The following is an 18445-nucleotide window of genomic DNA, read 5'->3' as shown; positions in this document are numbered from 1 at the left end:
GGCTCGGACTGGGCTTGCACAACCTGAATCTCACATCCTTTTTTCGTGTAGGCCCTGTTCTTCCCATGTCTGTCTCAGAGTGTTTGCTACCCTGCCTTTGGTGGCCAGTGACATCAGTTAGGTGGCTCTATGTGTGATCCCTCCTGAATAAACTTGAATTTGAATCTATATAAACAAACTTTCACTTTACCTTTGCTGGTTTGGATTGATTAATCTTCAGTGCTCGAGTGTCTTGACATCCCCGCCACAGTTTGGATTTGTCAGTAGCCTTTGCTCTATAATATTTTTTCTCTCTGTAATATTTGAGGGTATTAGTTCTATTACACTTTTAAAAATCTCTCCCCCTCTGAATTAAACCTCCTGTCTTTACCTGGCTGCTTTCTTGCTTCCTGATGATGATCTTTCTTAAAATCTACACAAAAGTTTATTAACTAAACTTTAATTTAGTTCCATTTGCCTTCCTTTTACCCCCTTACCTCCTAACATGCCTACCTTTTTTTTTTCTTTTTTTTAATCCTTGGGACGTTTTGCCTCTCCTATGAAAATTATGTCCTATATCACAATGATTTCTGTCCCTGCCTTACTCAGTTGTTGGTCTCTATGTCCCTTGAAAGCAGGGCCAGTTTTTCTGATTGCTGAGACGCGGTGGTTCGGTTTTGGTTCTTTGTCCCCATCCAGATGATTATCACAATGCTATCCAGCATCAGGGGGTAATACTATGGTGCGTTTCCCAAGACAAGGCGCCGCTCAGCAAGACATTGGGACCTCGAATTATCTGGTGTTGGAGGGTTTCGGTTTCAGAGAATTGGCGAGGCAGAAGCAGGGTTCCTCAGAGGCGAAACTAAAGGTCTTTCTGCAGACAGATCTTGGTTATGACTTAGAAAATGTCAGTATTGTATTTGTAAATCATTGATGCTAAAGGAAAATGTAAATTCCAGTGGGTAAGAGCTTTGTAGTAAGTGAGGTCTTCCTTCTGATCTGAGGAACTGCTTTATATTTTTAACAGGCGGTAGCATTAGTTGAGCACCTACTTATATGCCAAGCACTGTCCACATAACACCTGTAGTAGTGATTCCATTTTATAATTGTGGAGACGAACATTCAGGAAATGAGGGAAACTGGCCCCAAGCCACATAAGTGACCAAATGTGATGTTTAGAAAGCAAGAAACCCTCAATTATAAGTTTAAAAGAAATCCTGCCATTTACTACCTGAGTTTTAAGTTCCAGGCTCTGGTTAAATTAGTTCACATTTCATTTAAGGCTCCTGGTAACCCCGTTCAGTAGGTATTATTGTTGCATTTTAGTCTAGGAATTTAAAGCTCACAAAGGTTAAATGACTTGTCCAAGTCATTAAGCTTTAAATTGCAAAACTAACATTTAGACCTAAATCTGACTAAAAAGGCCTTAGCGTTAGGTGATGGCGTTCCCACCCTTAAATAGATCTCATATATCCACATATCTCAACCTTACCTGGGTGCCAGGTAGTTTTCATCAGAACATGACTCCACTGGAAATAAATATTTTAAATAAAGAAACTATTTCTCATCAGAATCTTACTCCCCTGACTCCTGCCCTCACACATGGACGCCTAGGCCTTTCTCCTTCCAGCTTACGTCCGAAACGAAAACCCAGTAGTTGATTTCTTTGCCTAGGCTAAACGTTTTCCGTGCCAAAAGCAGCAAGGGATAATGAGATTTGGAGTTCGGCGTCTTGCTTCAAATCATGGTTCTAAATCCTCCTCTCTTTTGTGGTCTGAGAAAACTCAACCACTTTGAGCTTCGGTTCTCATGCTTGAAGTGCAGGCTGGATGTGCCTACCTCGGAGGGCTGTCCCGACAGGTGGAAGATCCCCAGCGCTTAGCAGGTACTGCCAGCGGAAGGAAATGCAGTGTAGGGCAGCCGTCTCTGCGTGCAGCCTGGGAATCTCCCGGCGTCCTTGAGGCTCTTGGAGGGTATCTGTGACCTCAAGACAACTTTCAGAATAATACTAAGACCTTAGTTCCCCTTTCCACAAGTTCAGAGCGGTCGTCTCCACAGAACACAAGCCATCACATCAGACTGAGTGCAAAAGCAGTTACCAGAATCCAGTTACCTTCCGTTAAGCTAGGGAGAAGCTCTGCACTGGAATCACCTGGAAAGCTGTACAAATTATTGATTCTCAGCTCTCACCATGTTCTTATTTGATTGCCATCGGGTGGTATGTGGTGCATTAATGGGGGGGGGCATTTATAAAAGTTGCTCGGCTGATTTGAATGTACAGTAAAGTTAAATGGGCATTTGATTTTCAATGGGTACAAAGTTTTTGTTATGCAAGATGAGTAAGTTCTAGAGATCTGCTGTACAATAGAGTACTCAGTGACTAATACAGAATTGTACACTTTAAAATATGTTAAGAGAATAGACCTCACATTAAGTATTCTTGCCAAAAACAAACAAACAAACAAACAAAAAACCCCACAAAAGGGCACAAGGAAATTTTTGGAAGTGATTAATATGCTGAGTACCTTGATTATGGTAACAGCATCAGGGAATATGTATACATTAAATGTGTGCTTTTTTTGGTATATAAACTATACTTTAAAAAGCTAAAAATAAAAAGAATGTTAAACAACCTAAAAAAAAACCCAAGACCATTTGTAAAACTATGTAACAGTACCATTCTCCACACTTATTTTCTGTTTTCTTTTGAAAGAAATGTTATGTTAATAAAATGTTACGTTACGAAACCATTACCTGTGTAATGTGTACTGAGTCTTGAATCAGTTTTTCAGAGTGTAAAGGGGTCCTGAGACCAAGAGTTTAAGGGGCGTTGGTACAGGGCTGTAGGGATTAAGAGCTAGACCACCCGCTGCTCTCGTGGCTCTGCCATTACAAGTCTTGTCACCAGGGCCACTTTATTTACCCTCTCTTGACTTCAGCTCCCTTGCCCGTGAAATGAATATAACAGCAACAGTCACCTCTTAGATTTTTTGTGAGGTTAGATGAGTCACACACTTAAAACACTCAGCACAGTGCCTGGACCGCTCTAGTGGCTTTTACCAATATATACCCTCACTGTTAACCCTTCTGGCCATTATGAGTGGTTGGCATTGATGATCTTGCAGTATCATTGTCAAATGTGTGGGCCGAACCATTCTTCCAGCCAACTCATTTTCCTATACAACCATGGAGAAGGAGCCGCTAGGTAGAGTTTCTTGGACAAGTCAGCAGGACACATCGTGGACCCGGTCACTCCACACCGTGGGCTTTGGTTCATTTCTCTGTTTGTACAGTGGTGATGCCACATTGCTAGCCTTCAGTTCAGTGGATGGGTGACTAACCAGGGGCGGCAGCAAGTTGACTGTGTGGTTTGGGGAGAGGAGAACATGGCATTGCAAAGAGCAGGATGTGTTTTATTCACCAGAATGTTCCCAGAGCCCACCCTCAGAAGTCATTCCCCTTTGGCTTCAGACTGTTGCCAGCCTTAAGAGTGTATGTTCCTGGGGTGCCTGGGTGGCTCAGTCAGTTAAGCATCCAACTTCTGCTCAGGTCATGATCTCACGGTTCATGGGTTCGAGCCCCCTATTGGGCTCTGTGCTGACAGCTAGCTCAGAGCCTGGAGGCTGCTTCAGATTTTGTATCTCCGTCTCTCTCTGACCCTCCCCTGCTCACACGGTCTCTGTCTTTCAGAAATAAATTTAAAAAACATTAAAAAATTATAAAAAAGATTCTATTTTCCATCTGGCTTCTCACAAACAGAACTCACTCTCGGTGATATTATAAGACATCTTTATTCCCACAGTGCGCTTCAGCCCCATTAGTCACAATTGCAACAATAAAAGCAACTCCTCAGAATTGAGAAAGACAGAGAGATGAATAATTCAATAATGCTGAAGGCCATCAACATAATCAAAATTCCCTAGAACAGAAGAAAGAAAAAAAAAGAATCATAGTATTAGCACAATAATGATTATTCTGATGACAGGTAGAAATGTCCAGGTCAAAAAAGCCCTCCCACATGTCTCGAGTGGATCTGATGCTTATGAAGTTAATTAGGGGAAGATCATGAGAATATACAGCTATTTTAACACAGCACAGGACAGCCTATTATTTTCTTAGAGAAAGTCATACAAAACAATATATGTTCTGTATTATATGCAGGAAATGCTCTATTTCATAAATATATACAGGTACCCAAAAAAATGATGTCAAAAAAGCGGTCTGTTGAAGGAGACAGATTAAGAAATAGGAAAAAAATAGAAGCAAAAATAGAAAAAGAAAGAAAGTAGAGGGGAGAAACCCTACAGACCCAGAAAAAAGAGGAACATGTAGAAAAAGGCGTATAGAACAAAGCATGGGCTAATAGTACCATCTTCTGTTCTTTTTATAACTGCCAGAGACCTTTAAAACGCTTTGTATCTTGGCATCAAAGAGCATGAACAGGATATACACTTTGTTAGGAGCCCAGAGGCGGGACACACAGGTGTTGTGCCAGTGAAAGTTTGTGAAGATCATAGGGCTGACATTCTGTTCTGCAAGTCTGTCTACATGTTTTGAGGATATGTTGAAAACCTTGTTTATTTTAGAGTCACATGGTTTTTATTTTATTTATTTATTTATTTTTAATGTTTATTTATATTAGAGAGAGAGTGCATGAGCAGGGGAGGGGTAGAGAGAGATGGAGATAGAATCTGAAGCAGGCTCCAGGTTCTGAGCTGTCAGTCCAAAGCGGGGCTTGAACCCATGAGCCGTGAGATCATGACCTGAGCTGTAGTCGGACACTTAACCGACAGAGCCACCCAGGCACCCCAGGCACCCCTCTTTTTTGTTTCTCAGTAGCATCCTGTTGTTTGAATAATCAGTTTCTTTAGCCACTCTGTTGTTGATAGACATTTGAACTGTTTCTGGTTTTTACTATTAGAATAGGTTTTCTATAAATATTCTTATATATATTGTTGAGACATAAAATAGGCCTGATTAATTTTGATAAAAACTACCAGATAGTTTTCCAATGTGGTTCGATCATTTTACATTCCCACCAAAAATGTATAAGATTTCTATTTGCTTTGCATTTCTGCCAACATTTGGTTTTGCCAGTCCTTGTAATTAAAGTCATTCTGATGTGATACAAATATTGGGTTTTGAATTTGCATTTCTCTCATAACTAATAATGTTGAGCAAATCTTTTCATGCTTACTGGCCATTGGCAGGTCTTTCTTTGTGAAGTGCTTGTTCAAATCCTACTCTTTTTCTTCTTTTTTTTTTGTCTTTTTATTATTGATTTTCAGGAGTGCTTAATATCTTCTGGATATGGGTCTTCAGTCAGAGAGATGTATTGAGGAGATTAACTCCCATTCTGTGCCTTGCCTTTTCATTTACTTTTTTAAAAAATTGAGTTATAATTGGTACATAACCCTGTGTAAGTTTAGGGTATACGATATGTTGATTGATAGACTTAAATATTGCAGTATGATCCCCGCCTGGTTAGCTAATACTTCCATCATGTCACCTAATTGTCAATATATTTTTTTGTGGTGAGAACATTTAAGATCTAATCTCTTTGCAACATTAAAGTATATAATACCGTATTGTTAACAGAAATGACATTGCTGTGCATTAGACCTCCAGAGCTTATTCATCTTCTAGCTGAAGTTTGAACTCTTTGACAGACATCTGTCCGAATTCTCTCCCTCACAGTGCCTGGTGACTACCATTCCACTCTCCATTTTCATGAAGTTGCCCTTTCAAAACTCCCCACATAAGAGATAACATACAGTATTTGTCTTCCTCCATCAAGTCGGATGGAGATTTCACTTAGCATAATGTCTTCAGATTCCATTCATGTTGTTACAAATAGGTGGATTTCCTTCTTTCTCATCACTGAATAATATCTATCCCATTGTAAGTGTACCACATAAATATCTGTTGATGGACATCTTGCTGGTTTCCATGTTTTGACTATTGTAAATAAGCTGCAGTGAATATGAAGGTGCTCATATCTTTTGGAGTTAGTGTTTTCTTTTCCTTCTTATACATACTCAGAAGTGGATTTACTGGATCATATAGTAGTTTTATTTTTAATTTTTTGAGGACCCTCTGTATTGTTTTCCATGGTGGCTGCACCAATTTACATTCCCACCACCAGTGCAAAAGGGGTCCTTTTTCTCCACAGCCTCACTGACTCTTGTTATTTCATGCATTTTAGATAATAGCCTTCTAACAGATGCGAGGTGATATTTCATTGTGGTTTTGATTTGCATTTCCCTGATGACTCATGATATTGAATACCTTTTCATGTACTCGTTGGCCATATGTATATCTTCCTTAGAAAATGTCTGTCCTAAAATTTGTATGGAACCACAAAAGACCCCGAATAGCCAAAGTAATATTGAAGAAGAAAACCAAAACGGGAGGCATCACCATCCCAGACTTTAGCCTCTACTACAAAGCTGTCATCATCAAGACAGTATGGTATTGGCACAAAAATAGACACTTAGATGAATGGAATAGAACAGAGAACTCAGAATTGGACCCAAAAATGTACAGCCAACTAATCTTTGACAAAGCAGGAAAGAGTATCCAATGGAAAAAAGACAGCCTCTTTAACAGATGGTGCTGGGAGAACTGGACAGCAACATGCAGAAGAATGAAACTAGATCATTTTCTCACACCATGCACAAAAATCAACTCAAAATGGATAAAGGACCTGAATGTGAGGCAGGAAACCATCAAACCCCTAGAGGAGAAAGCAGGAAACAACCTCCTTGACCTCAACCGCAGCAATTTCTTACTTGACATATCCCCAAAGGCAAGGGAATCAAGAGCAAAAATGAACTATTGGGTCTTCATCAAGATTAAATGCTTCTGCAAGNCATGGGTGGACCTTGAGGGTGTTACGCTGAGTGAAATGAGTCAGGCAGAGAAGGACAGATACCATATATTTGCACGTATAGGAGGATTAGGAAGAACTTAACGGAGGACCATGGGGGAGGAGAAGGGGAAAAATAGTGGGGGAGAGGGAGGGAGGCAAACCATGAGAGACTCTAGAATGCCAAGGACAAACCGAGGGCTGATGGGGTGGAGGAGAGGGGAAGGGGGTGCTGGGCATGGAGGAAGGTGTCCTGGGGATGAGCACTGGGTGTTATATGGAAGCCAACTTGATAATAAACTATTTAAAAAAGAAAAAAAAAGAAAAACGTCTATTCAGATCCTCTGCCCATATTTTAATGTTTTCTTTCTTTTTTTTTTTTTTGCTATTGGGTTGTACAATCTCTTTATATATTTTGCATATTGGCCCCTTATTAGATCTATGACTTGTAAATATTTTCTTCTATTCCATAGACTGCATTTTCATTTTATTGATGGTTTCCTTTGCTCTGCAGAAACTTTTTATTTTGATGCACCCCACTTGTTTATTTTGCTTTTAGTGCTTTTGCTTAGGGTATCAAATCCACCAACATTGTCAAGGCTGCTATCAGAGAGTTTACTACCTATGTTTTCTTCTGGGAGTTTTATGGTTTTAGGTCTTAATATTCAAGTCTTTAATCTGTTTTGAGTTGATTTTTATGTATGGTGTAAGATAGTGGTTTACATTATCTTACATTATCTACATTATTAGATAGTGGTACAAAGTTACATTTCTTTGTGTGTGGCTGTGTAACTTTCCTAATAATCATTTTTTGGAGACATTGTCCTTTCCCCATCATATATTCTTGGCTCCTTTGTGTAAATTAATTGATCGTATACACATACGTCTATTTCTGGACTCTATTCATTCCACTGGCCTGTGTGCCTGTTTGTCTACCTTACCATGTTTGATAATTACAGCTTTGTAGTACATTTGAAATCAAGAAATGTGATGCCTTCCGCTTTGTTTTCCTTTCTCAAGATTGCTATTTGGGCTCTTTTGTGGTTCTGTACAAATTTTAGAATTAGTTTTTATTTCTGAGAAAAATGTCATTGACATTTTAGTGGGGACTGCATTGAATCTGCAGATTGCTTTGGGTAGTATGGACATTTTAACAATATTAACCCTTCCAAACCATGAACAGGGGATATCTTCCCATTTATTTGTGCCTTCAGTGTCTTTCATCAATGTCGTCAAGATCTTTTACCTCCTTGATTAAATTATTCCTAGGTACTTTATCTTTTTTGATGCAATTGCAGATGAGATTTCTTAATTTCCTTCTCATAGATCTTTATTAGTATATAGAAGCAGCTGATCTTTATATACTATTTGGATCTTGCAGTCTTACTGAATTCATTTTATTAGTTCTAATACTTTTTTGGCGGAGTCTTTAGGGTCTATGAAAAATATGTCATCTGCAAACACATTTTTACTTCTTCCTTTCTGATTTGGGTGCTTTCTCTTCTTTTCCTTTCCCTTCTCTTCCCTCCCCTCCACTCCCCTTCTTTTCTTTTCATTTTTTTTCCCCCTTTTTTCCCCACAGTTGCTCTGGCTAGGATTTCTTGTACTTCATTGAATAGAAGTGTTAAGAGTAGGCATCCTTGTCGGGTTCCTGTGGGCTTGTCATATATGGCCTTTATTATGTTGAGATACGTTTCTTTATCTCAGTGTATTGAGAATTTAAATTAAATTTAAATTTTTCATGTTGAATTTTGTCAAAGTCTTTTTTCCATCTATTGAGATGGTCATATGATTTTCACTCTTCATTATGTTATTGTGGTCTGTCATATTGACTGATTTGTGTATGTTGAACCTTGTGACCATGGAATAAATACCACTTGATGATAGTGTATGAGACTTTTAATATACTATTGAATTCAGTTTGCTAATAATGTGTTGAGGATTTTTACGTCTATATTCATCAGGAATATTGGCTGGGAACTTTCTTGTAGTGTACTTGTCTGCTTTTGGTGTGGGTATTCCTGGGCTTATAAAATGAATTTGGACACTTCTTCTTTTTAGCAGAGTTTAAGAAGGATTGATATTCATTCTTCTTTAAAAATGTTTGGTAGAGGGCGCCTGGGTGGCTTAGTCGGTTAAGCGTCCGACTTTCGCTTAGGTCATGATCTCGCGGTTCGTGGGTTCGAGCCCCACGTCGGGCTCTGTGCTGACTGCCAGCTCAGAGCCTGGAGCCTGTTTCAGTCTGTGACTCCCTCTCTCTCTGACCCTCCCCTGCTTACGCTGTCTCTCTCTCTCTCTCCTAGAAATAAATAAAACATTAAAAAAAATTTAAAAAAAAATGTTTGGTAGAATTCGCCAGTGAAGCCATCTGGTCCTGTATTTTTCTCTTTTGGGAGGTTTTTGATTACTGATTCAATATTCTTCAGGGCTAATTTGCCAATGCCAATTGTTTTCAGTTTGTACTGGTCTGATATCTTTATTTCAACTTTACTTTTAAAGAACATTTTCACTGGACATAGAATTCCAGGCGTTATTTTATCTCAGCACTTTAAAATATCATTCCACTGTCCTTTGGCCTCGATGAGCCCTCCGAGTGAAAAGTCAGTTGGAAGTTTACCTTTATTCCTTTGAATGGGGTGTATTCACCTCCACCCCACCCCCAGCTTTCTTTTAGGTTTTGCTCTTTATCCCTTTCCCCCTCCCCTTGCCAGCAATTTAAGTGTTGTGTGCTTACGTAGTTTTCTTTGTGTTTTCCTTTATTTTTTAATTCCTGTCTTGTCTTCATCCCTTTTAGAAAATCATTAGCAATTCTCTCTGCAAGTATTGGCTTGCGCTGCATTTTCACTTTCTTGTCTTTTGGTTCCTCAGTTATATGTAAGGCACTTTATGTTCTAAAGGACAATGATATTTCATATCATTTTCTTCTCTTCAGGCATTAGTCTTTGTATTGTATACCGATTCTCTTCCTGGGTGCTTCTGATGTGTCTGATAGGCTGTTGACCCCATCTGTGGAGTGCTTAGTTTCCTTACCATACTTTCCAGTTCCACAAATTCTAATGGCTTTTTTCTAATAGTTGTCAATTTGCCTGCAAGATTCTCCAGTTTGTTCTTTCTTGAACATAATAGCCATGTTCATTTTCATGACCCTACCATTGGGTCACCTCTGCGTGGTTTCTAACATTGATTATTTTGTTTTGTTTTTGTTTTTCAGATGTTCAGCCCTATCTTCTGGCATGAGTGGTTCTTTCTGCTTTGTTTTGTTTATACTTTTTAAAAAAAAATTTTTAAATATATTTTTTAAATTTATTTCTAGGAGAGAGAGAGACAGCGTGAGCAGGGGAGGGTCAGAGAGAGAGGGAGACACAGACTCTGAAATAGGCTCCAGGCTCTGAGCTGGCAGTCAGCACAGAGCCCGACGCGGGGCTCGAACCCACGAACCGCGAGATCATGACCTAAGTGAAAGTCGGACGCTTAACCGACTAAGCCACCCAAGCTTAAATGTAGTATACAAAAACTGGGACAAATTCTAAATTATGTTGTCTTCCTCTGGAGATGATGTAATTTTCTTCCATCAGACAGATTAGGGGAAGGTTACTTTGATCAGGATAATTAAAGGATGAATTTCAGTTTTGTGATGGCTGATCTGTTTCCTATATCCTTAGTTCTAGGGTGTAGTCTTTCTTCAGACGTGAACTTTGGGGCGGGGTGGTGGTGGGTTTATCAGACTCCACCACTGCTAACTCTGAACTATTTGTGTGTGTTCCCAGCACTGCAAGACTGCTGAGATCGTTTCTAGGCCTTTTAGCTTCTTAGCTTCCTATCAGCTTGGCTTTTGAGCTTTGCCTCCTACACATGGTAGGAGTCAGCAAGTAACTTGTGGAGGAAAGTGATGGAGAATTTTGGGTTTACTTCAATGTGTCCAATTCTTACACGATCCTTGCACTTCAAATCCTGGCTGCCATGGTATCTTTCATGTGTATTGCAACAGCTGGACATTTTTTGAAATTTTAATAAGCCTTTGATAAAAGTGGTTTTCACTAGAGGAATGCTCTGATATAAATTACTCTGTCGTAACCATCATAAAAAAGGGTGTGTATATTTTATGAGTATTTTCTGTAAACCAATCATTGGCTATTTTACTCCATTCTATTGTATGCATCATTTTTACTAACTTCTGCTCTTGTCATTATATATTAATTCCTTTAGTCTTCTTTCTTTGGGCTAGCTTTTCTGTCCTTTAATCACTGAGATTAATGTTTGGACCATTGTTTTTCAAAGTTACATAATTTACTATCTGTATTTCTAAGCTACAAATTGCCTTAAAGTATTCCTCTAACTTCTGCCCTCAAATTTTTGAGCTTTCATTTCAGAACATGTTTGGGTTTTTATTACAATTTTTTCTCTGATCTGGTAATTCCTTTGAAGCACACTTCTTAATATCCAACCACATAGGGGCTTTTGAAATTATTTTAAGTCATTGTTTATGGTTTTATTGCATAGGACATACACTGTGACTTCAGCCTTTGTTTTTAATTTGGAATTGTCATATTTACCAATATATAGTCATTTTGGTTTGGTTTGGTTAGTATGTGTTACAAAAATGGGTATTCTGTTGATTGGTGGTGTAGTAGACAGACTACATCTGTTAGCTCTAGTTTTTTACTTTTGATGACACCATTAAGTTTTAAAACATATCAGAATCTAAAGTTCTTCAAACCTTCTCCCTCTTCTCAGGGAGAACTCAGGCCCTTAGCAAACACAAATAACAAAACCATGGTTTGCCCCTTTCTATACTTACGTGTTCATTTTGTCTGGTATTTTAAATACTTTATTTTTACTCTCACTGTTTATTATGATTGCTATATTACACCAGTAGCCTTCACTCATATTTGCCCACATGTTTATCACATTCTTTGTTTTTCCTTCCTTTTTGTGTCTCCTTGTGCTATTATTTTCTTTGTACTTGGAGTTCATTCTTCATTATTCCTTTCATGACGCTCTGCAGAAGGGAAGCTTGATTTTTGTATCTCTGAAGAGACTTTATTTCACTTCATTTTTGTAAGATGTTTTAATGTGCCATAAATGGTTCGCTATTGGTTGGTATTTTGTTTGTTTGTTTGTTTGTTTGTTTCAGAACACTGAAGCTATTGTTCAGTCTTTGGCTTTTATTGTTGCTTTTGAGAAGTTAACTGCTAGTCCAGTGGCTTCTACTTTTTCCTTGTGGTAATTTTCATAGTCTTTAGTTTTGGTTAAGATTACTGAGAATTGATCATGAAAAGAAACCATGATTGAAAAATAACTGTACTTCAACCCAGCAAATTGATAAACTGCACCAAAGCATGATATGCAAGACCAAATATCTAAGTTCAGGGTTTTAACATTAGGTTCCTCAGAGCCTTATGTTCAGGGTAAGACCACAGAGAAATGTTTTAGTGGTAATTCCGTGTGAATTAATGTTTTCCAAAAATCAGACCACTGACTGTCCCTGGAACTATTCTCATTTGCATATCCAACCAGATCCTTTCCAGACTACTGTTACTATCCCCTAAAGTTACCTTGTGACTACTCCAGCTGATGAAATCCTAAAAATGCCCTTTTCTGTTTCCCCCTATTATGTTGGAGACCCTATGCTCTCCTTGGATTAGCAAATTTAATACATTCAGCCTTTAACTGTCCTTGACTTTCCTGGTAGTCGTTGAAGGTGCCAGACAGTCACAGAGACCCCAAGAGAGGTCTAGGCAGACCTCTCACCATTTTGGTTCTGATCCTTTGGCTCATTTAGTACCTCTTCCACTGAATCTGTTTGAGCAACCCTGTCCAGGGTTTGCACGTCCATGTTGGTGAGGGGCGTCTGGCACTTATTTACTGAATAGCGTTTATTTGTCCTAGAAATCAGGTCTCCCAGGACTTTTTCATTATCTCTTCACATTTATTCTTGTTTACTTTTTCCTTGGTGGGGGAGGGCATGGGGAGGAAAAAGATGGTCTGCCAAAGCTTTGCCACTAACCATCCTATTTGCCCATCTGCCTTTTGTCTATATTTTCGTGTATCTATAAGAATAAATCATGGGGTGGCTCAGTTGGCTAAGCGTCTGACTTCAGCTCAGGTCATGATCTCACAGTTCGTAAGCTCAGGTCATGATCTCACAGTTCGTAAGTTTGAGCCCTGAGTCAGGCTCTGTGCTGACAGCTCAGAGCCTGGAGCCTGCTTTGGATTCTGTCTCCCATTCTCTCTGCCCCTCCTTACTCGCACTTTTATGTGTCTCTCTCTCTCAAAAATAAACATTAAAAAAAAAAAAAGAATAAATCTTAGGGAAGGAATTATTATAGATTTAAAATTCTGTCTCCTTATTCAGCCACCAAGACTAATGAGAAAAGGTCTTTTTGACCAGCACCCATTCTAGGACCAATTATCTTGGATTGCTCAGTAAAATCTTGTAAAAGATTTTAAAAGAATCTTGCTGTGTAAAATCTTGACAAGACCTTTTCCAGTCTTGTCTATGTGTAGGAAATTGGTTGTAGGAGAAACTCTTCTTCATATATTCCACCTGTTGGAGGCTGCTGATCTCTTGTATCAGCAGATGGGTAGATTTCCCAAGGCCCTCGCTATCCCTGATATCGTCTGGTATCCTCATAGCTTCCTGGTAATCATTGACGAAATCCTTAGAAATTGATTCTGTGTTATATCTCAGTGAATCATATGACTTCTTTTCTGATAACTCTGATTATATAATAAATTTGTTATCCCCTGCCCCCCTCCCCCCCGCAACAAATGTGGACTACTTCCATCGCCAGCCAGCTAATCATTTTTGTGTCACCTTAGGTAAGGGATTGGTTATTTTGGAAATACCACCAGGGAAAGAGTACACTTGAGTCTTTTTTGCATGCAATCTTATGAAAACCTCCACCACCACCACCACCACTACCACATTTATTACAGATACCACACTATAGTCCTCTAGAAACTTTACAGAAGCAAATTATCTAAAAGATTAGGACAGCTGGGGTGCCTGGGTGGCTCAGTCGGTTAAGCATCCGACTTCGGCTCAGGTCATGATCTCACCGTTCATGGGTTTGAGCCCTGTGTTGGGCTCTGTGCTGACAGCTAGCTCAGAGCGTGGAGTCTGTTTCGGATTCTGTATTTCCCTCTCTCTCTGACCCTCCCCTGTTCATGCTGTCTCTCTCTCCTTCAGAAATAAATAAAACATTTTAAAAAATGATTAGGACAGTTAATGCACAGGTAGCCCTGTGCGCCTCAGAATTAGGAACTAGACTGCATCCTACACTCAAGATGACCAGAAGAAAAGTACACCTCCTTCAAAATGACAGATGCCATTGATGGTGATGGGCTTATCATCTTGGCTGTTTTATATCCTCTGTGCTAGTTCAAGGTTTTAGATTATTGGTAGACAACCCTACATACACAGTACTACCATGGCAGCCTTCCTTGAATATTAGTATTGTCATGTTCCTTCATTCACTCAGACTGACACTAAGGAACAAACTCCTGAAACTGACCCAAGAGGAAATAGAAAATCTAAATATACTGACAGCAATTTTAAAAACTTCCCACAAATAAAAGCCCAGACCCAAGAGACTTCGCCAGTGAGTCTTCCAAATGTTTGCAGAAAATCTGATATCATTTTCCACAAAATTTACCAAAAAGTATAAGAGAAAGGAATATTTTCCAACTAATTCTATAATGCCAATATTAACCAGACACAGAACACAAAGACATCACAAGGAAAGGCCTATATTGACTATAGGCCAATATCTCTTATAAATACAGATGCAAAAATCTTTACCAAGGTACTAGAAAACTGAATCTGATAACATTTATAAAGGATTATACACCATGACTGAGTGGGATTTATCCCAGAAATGTAAGGTTTAAGACAAAAAAGTCAATCAATGCAATACAGCATAATAATAGAATAAAGGACAAAGTCCACATGATTGTCTCAATAGATCAAGAAAAAGCATTTCACTAAATTCAACACACAACAAACTAGGAAGAGGAAAAAACGTATTCAATCTGACAAAGTCCATATAAGAAACCCTCAGCCAACATCATACCTAATGGTGAAAAACTGCATGCTTTCCTTCTAAGCACAGGAGAAAGATGAGGAAGGATGTCTGCTTTTGCAACATCCACACTTTACTTTTTTTAAATGTTTTTATTTTGTTTTTCAGAGAGAGAGACAGAGTGTGGGCAGGGGAGGGGCAGAGAGAAGAAGATGAATCTGAAATATGCTTCAGGCTCTGAGCTGTCAGCACAGAGCCCAACATGGGGCTTCAACTCATGAGCTGCCAGATCATGACCTGAGCTGAAGTCTGATCCTTAGCTGACTGAGTCATCCAGGCGCCCCACCATATTTTACTCCTGTAAGGACTCCCTTTTCCTTAGGTGATTATTTTCCAGCTTTCTCTGAAAATTTTGAAGGGTCTTGTTGACTGTTTTCTCTTTCCCTGTAGATTTACATATTTTACGTTCCCCTAAACTAATATTAGTGGTGTTTTGGAAAGATCAGAAATAAATGCCTATTTTCAATATATACCGTGTTTTATCAGAAGTCCAGTCTAACTATTAAAGCCAAAACCAAAACCATGAAGACCTTCCACTCATGATTCTAATGTACATCTAGGGCTATGAATACCACCATTCTTCCCTTTTCTTCTTATAACACTCTATCTTTAATATTATACTCATTGGCATATGCTTTACCTTCTCTACTTATCTGTGAAATCTTAAAGGTGGGGGTCGTAATGTGTTTATTTTTCTATTCCACAATGCCTGGTATACCTATAAGATACTATTTTTTCTGTAAATGTTTGTAAATAAAACACTTGTGTCTATAATGTTATTTAGATTTTGCTGATGGGGTACTAATACATCTTTATGATTACCCCCATTATCCCTTACTGTAAAAATGCAGCATACTTACAATGAATAGGGTAGTAATGGCCTGACACTGACTATTTGTGTTAACATAGCCACAAAAGTAGTTTTGATCTAGAATGAGACCAAAGGTGATGAGAATGATTCCAGCTGTTGCTGCCAAGGCACTAAGAGAATTCATTACTTGGGTCATCTTCACCTGAAAGAGATGAAGAACATAACACGCCGGCTATAGACAAAGCACTGATGGGGAGACTCAAGAGAGGGTGTTAGTCACAGTCTTGCAATGCCACTAAGCAGCTGTGTGATCATATGTGAGATGCTTCATTCCTTTGGGCTTCAGGCTCTCAGCCTGAATAATGGGATCCAGTGAGCTTTGAATAGTCCTTCTGTCTTCCATGATCTGCACCCAAGTTAACTCCCATTTAGTTGGGAAAGGGGTGCACACCGAACAAAAGAGGTACTTAGGTGTTGTCTCATTGTATTGCATTTTGGTGCTCTGGTTAAAGTCATGACCTAGTTACATTTTTGTTTCATGACTCTACAAAACATTGTATTTCTTTGCAATTTTTAGTTCTTCCTACAACTTCAAACCTACAGGGGACATCCTGGGCTGGAAATAATTTATTGGCTTGTTAATTAATGTCTCACATTTTTTATTCTTTGAGAAAAGTAAAAATATTCTACTCCTAATTTATCTGTAAGTTAAAATCTTGCACTCATTAACACTGTATTATTTATTTTGAACTTCTGCTTATAAAGGTTTAATTAGGTTGTCTTCACGATATGCCTGTCATGTGAATTAATAAATGAGTGCCTGTTGAAATGTCTGGCAGGAGGTGGCACCAAAAATACTTACAAAAAGAATGAATGAGTGTGTCACTGGAATACTGCGGCCCATTTTACTATTTTGGGCATTTATTCTATGTTTCAGTGTTTTCATAAATAAGAAACTGGATGACCTAGAAAACTCTTCTGGCACCAGGGGCACCTGGGTGGCTTGGTTAGGTAGGTGTCCAACTTCAGCTCAGGTAATGATCTTGCAGTTTGTGGGTTTAAGCCCTGCGTTGGGCTCTGTGCTGACAGCTCAGAGCCTGGAGCCTGCTTCAGATTCTGTGTTCCCCTCTCTTTCTGTCCTTCCCCCACTTGGACTCTATGTCTCTCTCTCTCAAAAAAATTAACACTAAAAATTTTTAAAAAAGAAAAAGAAAACTCTACTGGCAGTAGTGTTTTATGATTCTCTGGACAAAATAAAACCCCAAAAGCCATTGATTGGTATCAGCACTTGACAGTTTGTGGAATTATTGTGGTTTAATGATTCTCCAAATTCATTTTCAAGCCTAGACTTAATTATTTCAATGTTATACATTTTTAGGAAAGGAGAAATCTAACTCACCAGACTTGCTGTGGTTTTTCTTTCCAGTGCAACTAGGAAGGCTCCAGAATTAATGAACTATTAAAAAGAATAAATATCTTAGTGGTGGGCTTGTTTAGCTGATGCTCAAGAGGTCTCAGAGAATAGACCTCAAAGTGTTTGTTGTATATGCCTTCCTAATTCATACAATCCTCAAAGCAGCTAGCAGGATGAGATGCCTCAGATGATTGTCCACAAATAATTAGTGGACAAAATACTGAACTAGAAATTAGCTTTAGTCTTAACTATCTATTTGAACATGAGTTTTTTTTTTAATTTTGCTGGGCTTTGGTTTTCTCATCCATCTTCCTTTTATAGCTGTTGTGTACTCAGCTTTGGTATCATGACACACTGGTGTCAAATCAGTTCACAGCCAATAAGATCAGATTCTGTCATCCTTTTAAGAAACATCCTTCATGCCCACTTGCAAACCAGTGTGTTCCCTCAGCTAATAGACTGAGCATTCTGAAAAAAAATCCCCAGGATTTTCATGGAGGTAAATCATATGTGGTAGCATCATTGCCTAGTAGAAACTTCAGATGGGATGACAGCACACCCGTTCTTAAGTTCCTTGTCCCACTGCCTGATATTTCTTCAGCCTCATCTCTTACCCTCACTCTCTGTGCTGAACTCTTACAGGTCTCAGAGTAGAAAGCATTCTCCCATACCTTGAGCCTTTTCCTCATGGTTCGCCTTTGGCATGCAGCAAGGTATCCCTACCCCTAACACCCAACCATTCCCCACTCCCTTCCTCTGTGTGTGCCCTCCCCCTGATTAACCACTGGTCCTTTAAAACTCCCTCAAGCTGGAAGTATCCCTGGGCAACCTCCCCTCCTTGCTGTGGGCGCCCTTCCTCTAGAGACAGCTTGAGTGTCTGTTATCACTCATCACACCATATGGCAATTATCTGACTCTCTACTTGGGAGACTCTGAGACTGAGAACTGCTTTTTCTATGAATTCCCACACACTGTCTATTCTCTGGCACTATACAAGGTCCAAAAATAATATTTATCGAATGTTATGAAATTGGATTAAATAAATTTCTCTGTGCAGCTCAAAGATACATCTGAGAAGCCTTCCCTGTTTCTTTACTTCTCTAAAGAGTCCACTGATCTTTCATCTCCACTTTCGTGAGCACTTTCTACACCTCTGTGGTATTATTAGTCATAGTACCCTGAAATGACCTGTTGACATGTTTGCTTTCATGGTAAACTGAGAGTCCTTTGAAGGAAGCGCCCATGTATTATTATTTTTGTTTGCTTATTGCCCCCCCCCCCCCCCCCCG

At 39.1% G+C, this 18445-nt stretch overlaps 1 protein-coding gene across 1 annotated transcript in view; it reads right to left on the bottom strand.

Moving 5' to 3' along the window:
• Nucleotides 1–3751: 3751 nt before the first annotated feature.
• Nucleotides 3752–18445, bottom strand: part of LOC144218892 (membrane-spanning 4-domains subfamily A member 5-like) — a 17806-nt gene continuing 3112 nt past the window's right edge. Inside the window, exons 3-5 of the mRNA XM_077748875.1 lie at nucleotides 17142–17198; nucleotides 15792–15944; nucleotides 3752–3898 (exon numbers count right to left, since the gene is read on the bottom strand). Coding sequence (XP_077605001.1) covers nucleotides 3797–3898; nucleotides 15792–15944; nucleotides 17142–17198 — 312 coding nt within the window. The 3' untranslated portion in view covers nucleotides 3752–3796. The remainder of the gene's footprint in view (nucleotides 3899–15791; nucleotides 15945–17141; nucleotides 17199–18445) is intronic.

Source organism: Crocuta crocuta, unplaced genomic scaffold (assembly GCF_008692635.1).
Source record: "Crocuta crocuta isolate KB4526 unplaced genomic scaffold, BGI_CrCroc_1.0 scaffold323, whole genome shotgun sequence".
NCBI lineage: Eukaryota > Metazoa > Chordata > Mammalia > Carnivora > Hyaenidae > Crocuta > Crocuta crocuta.
The sequence above is the reverse complement of the archived record's forward strand: the minus strand, read 5'-3'. Positions and strand labels throughout refer to the sequence as shown.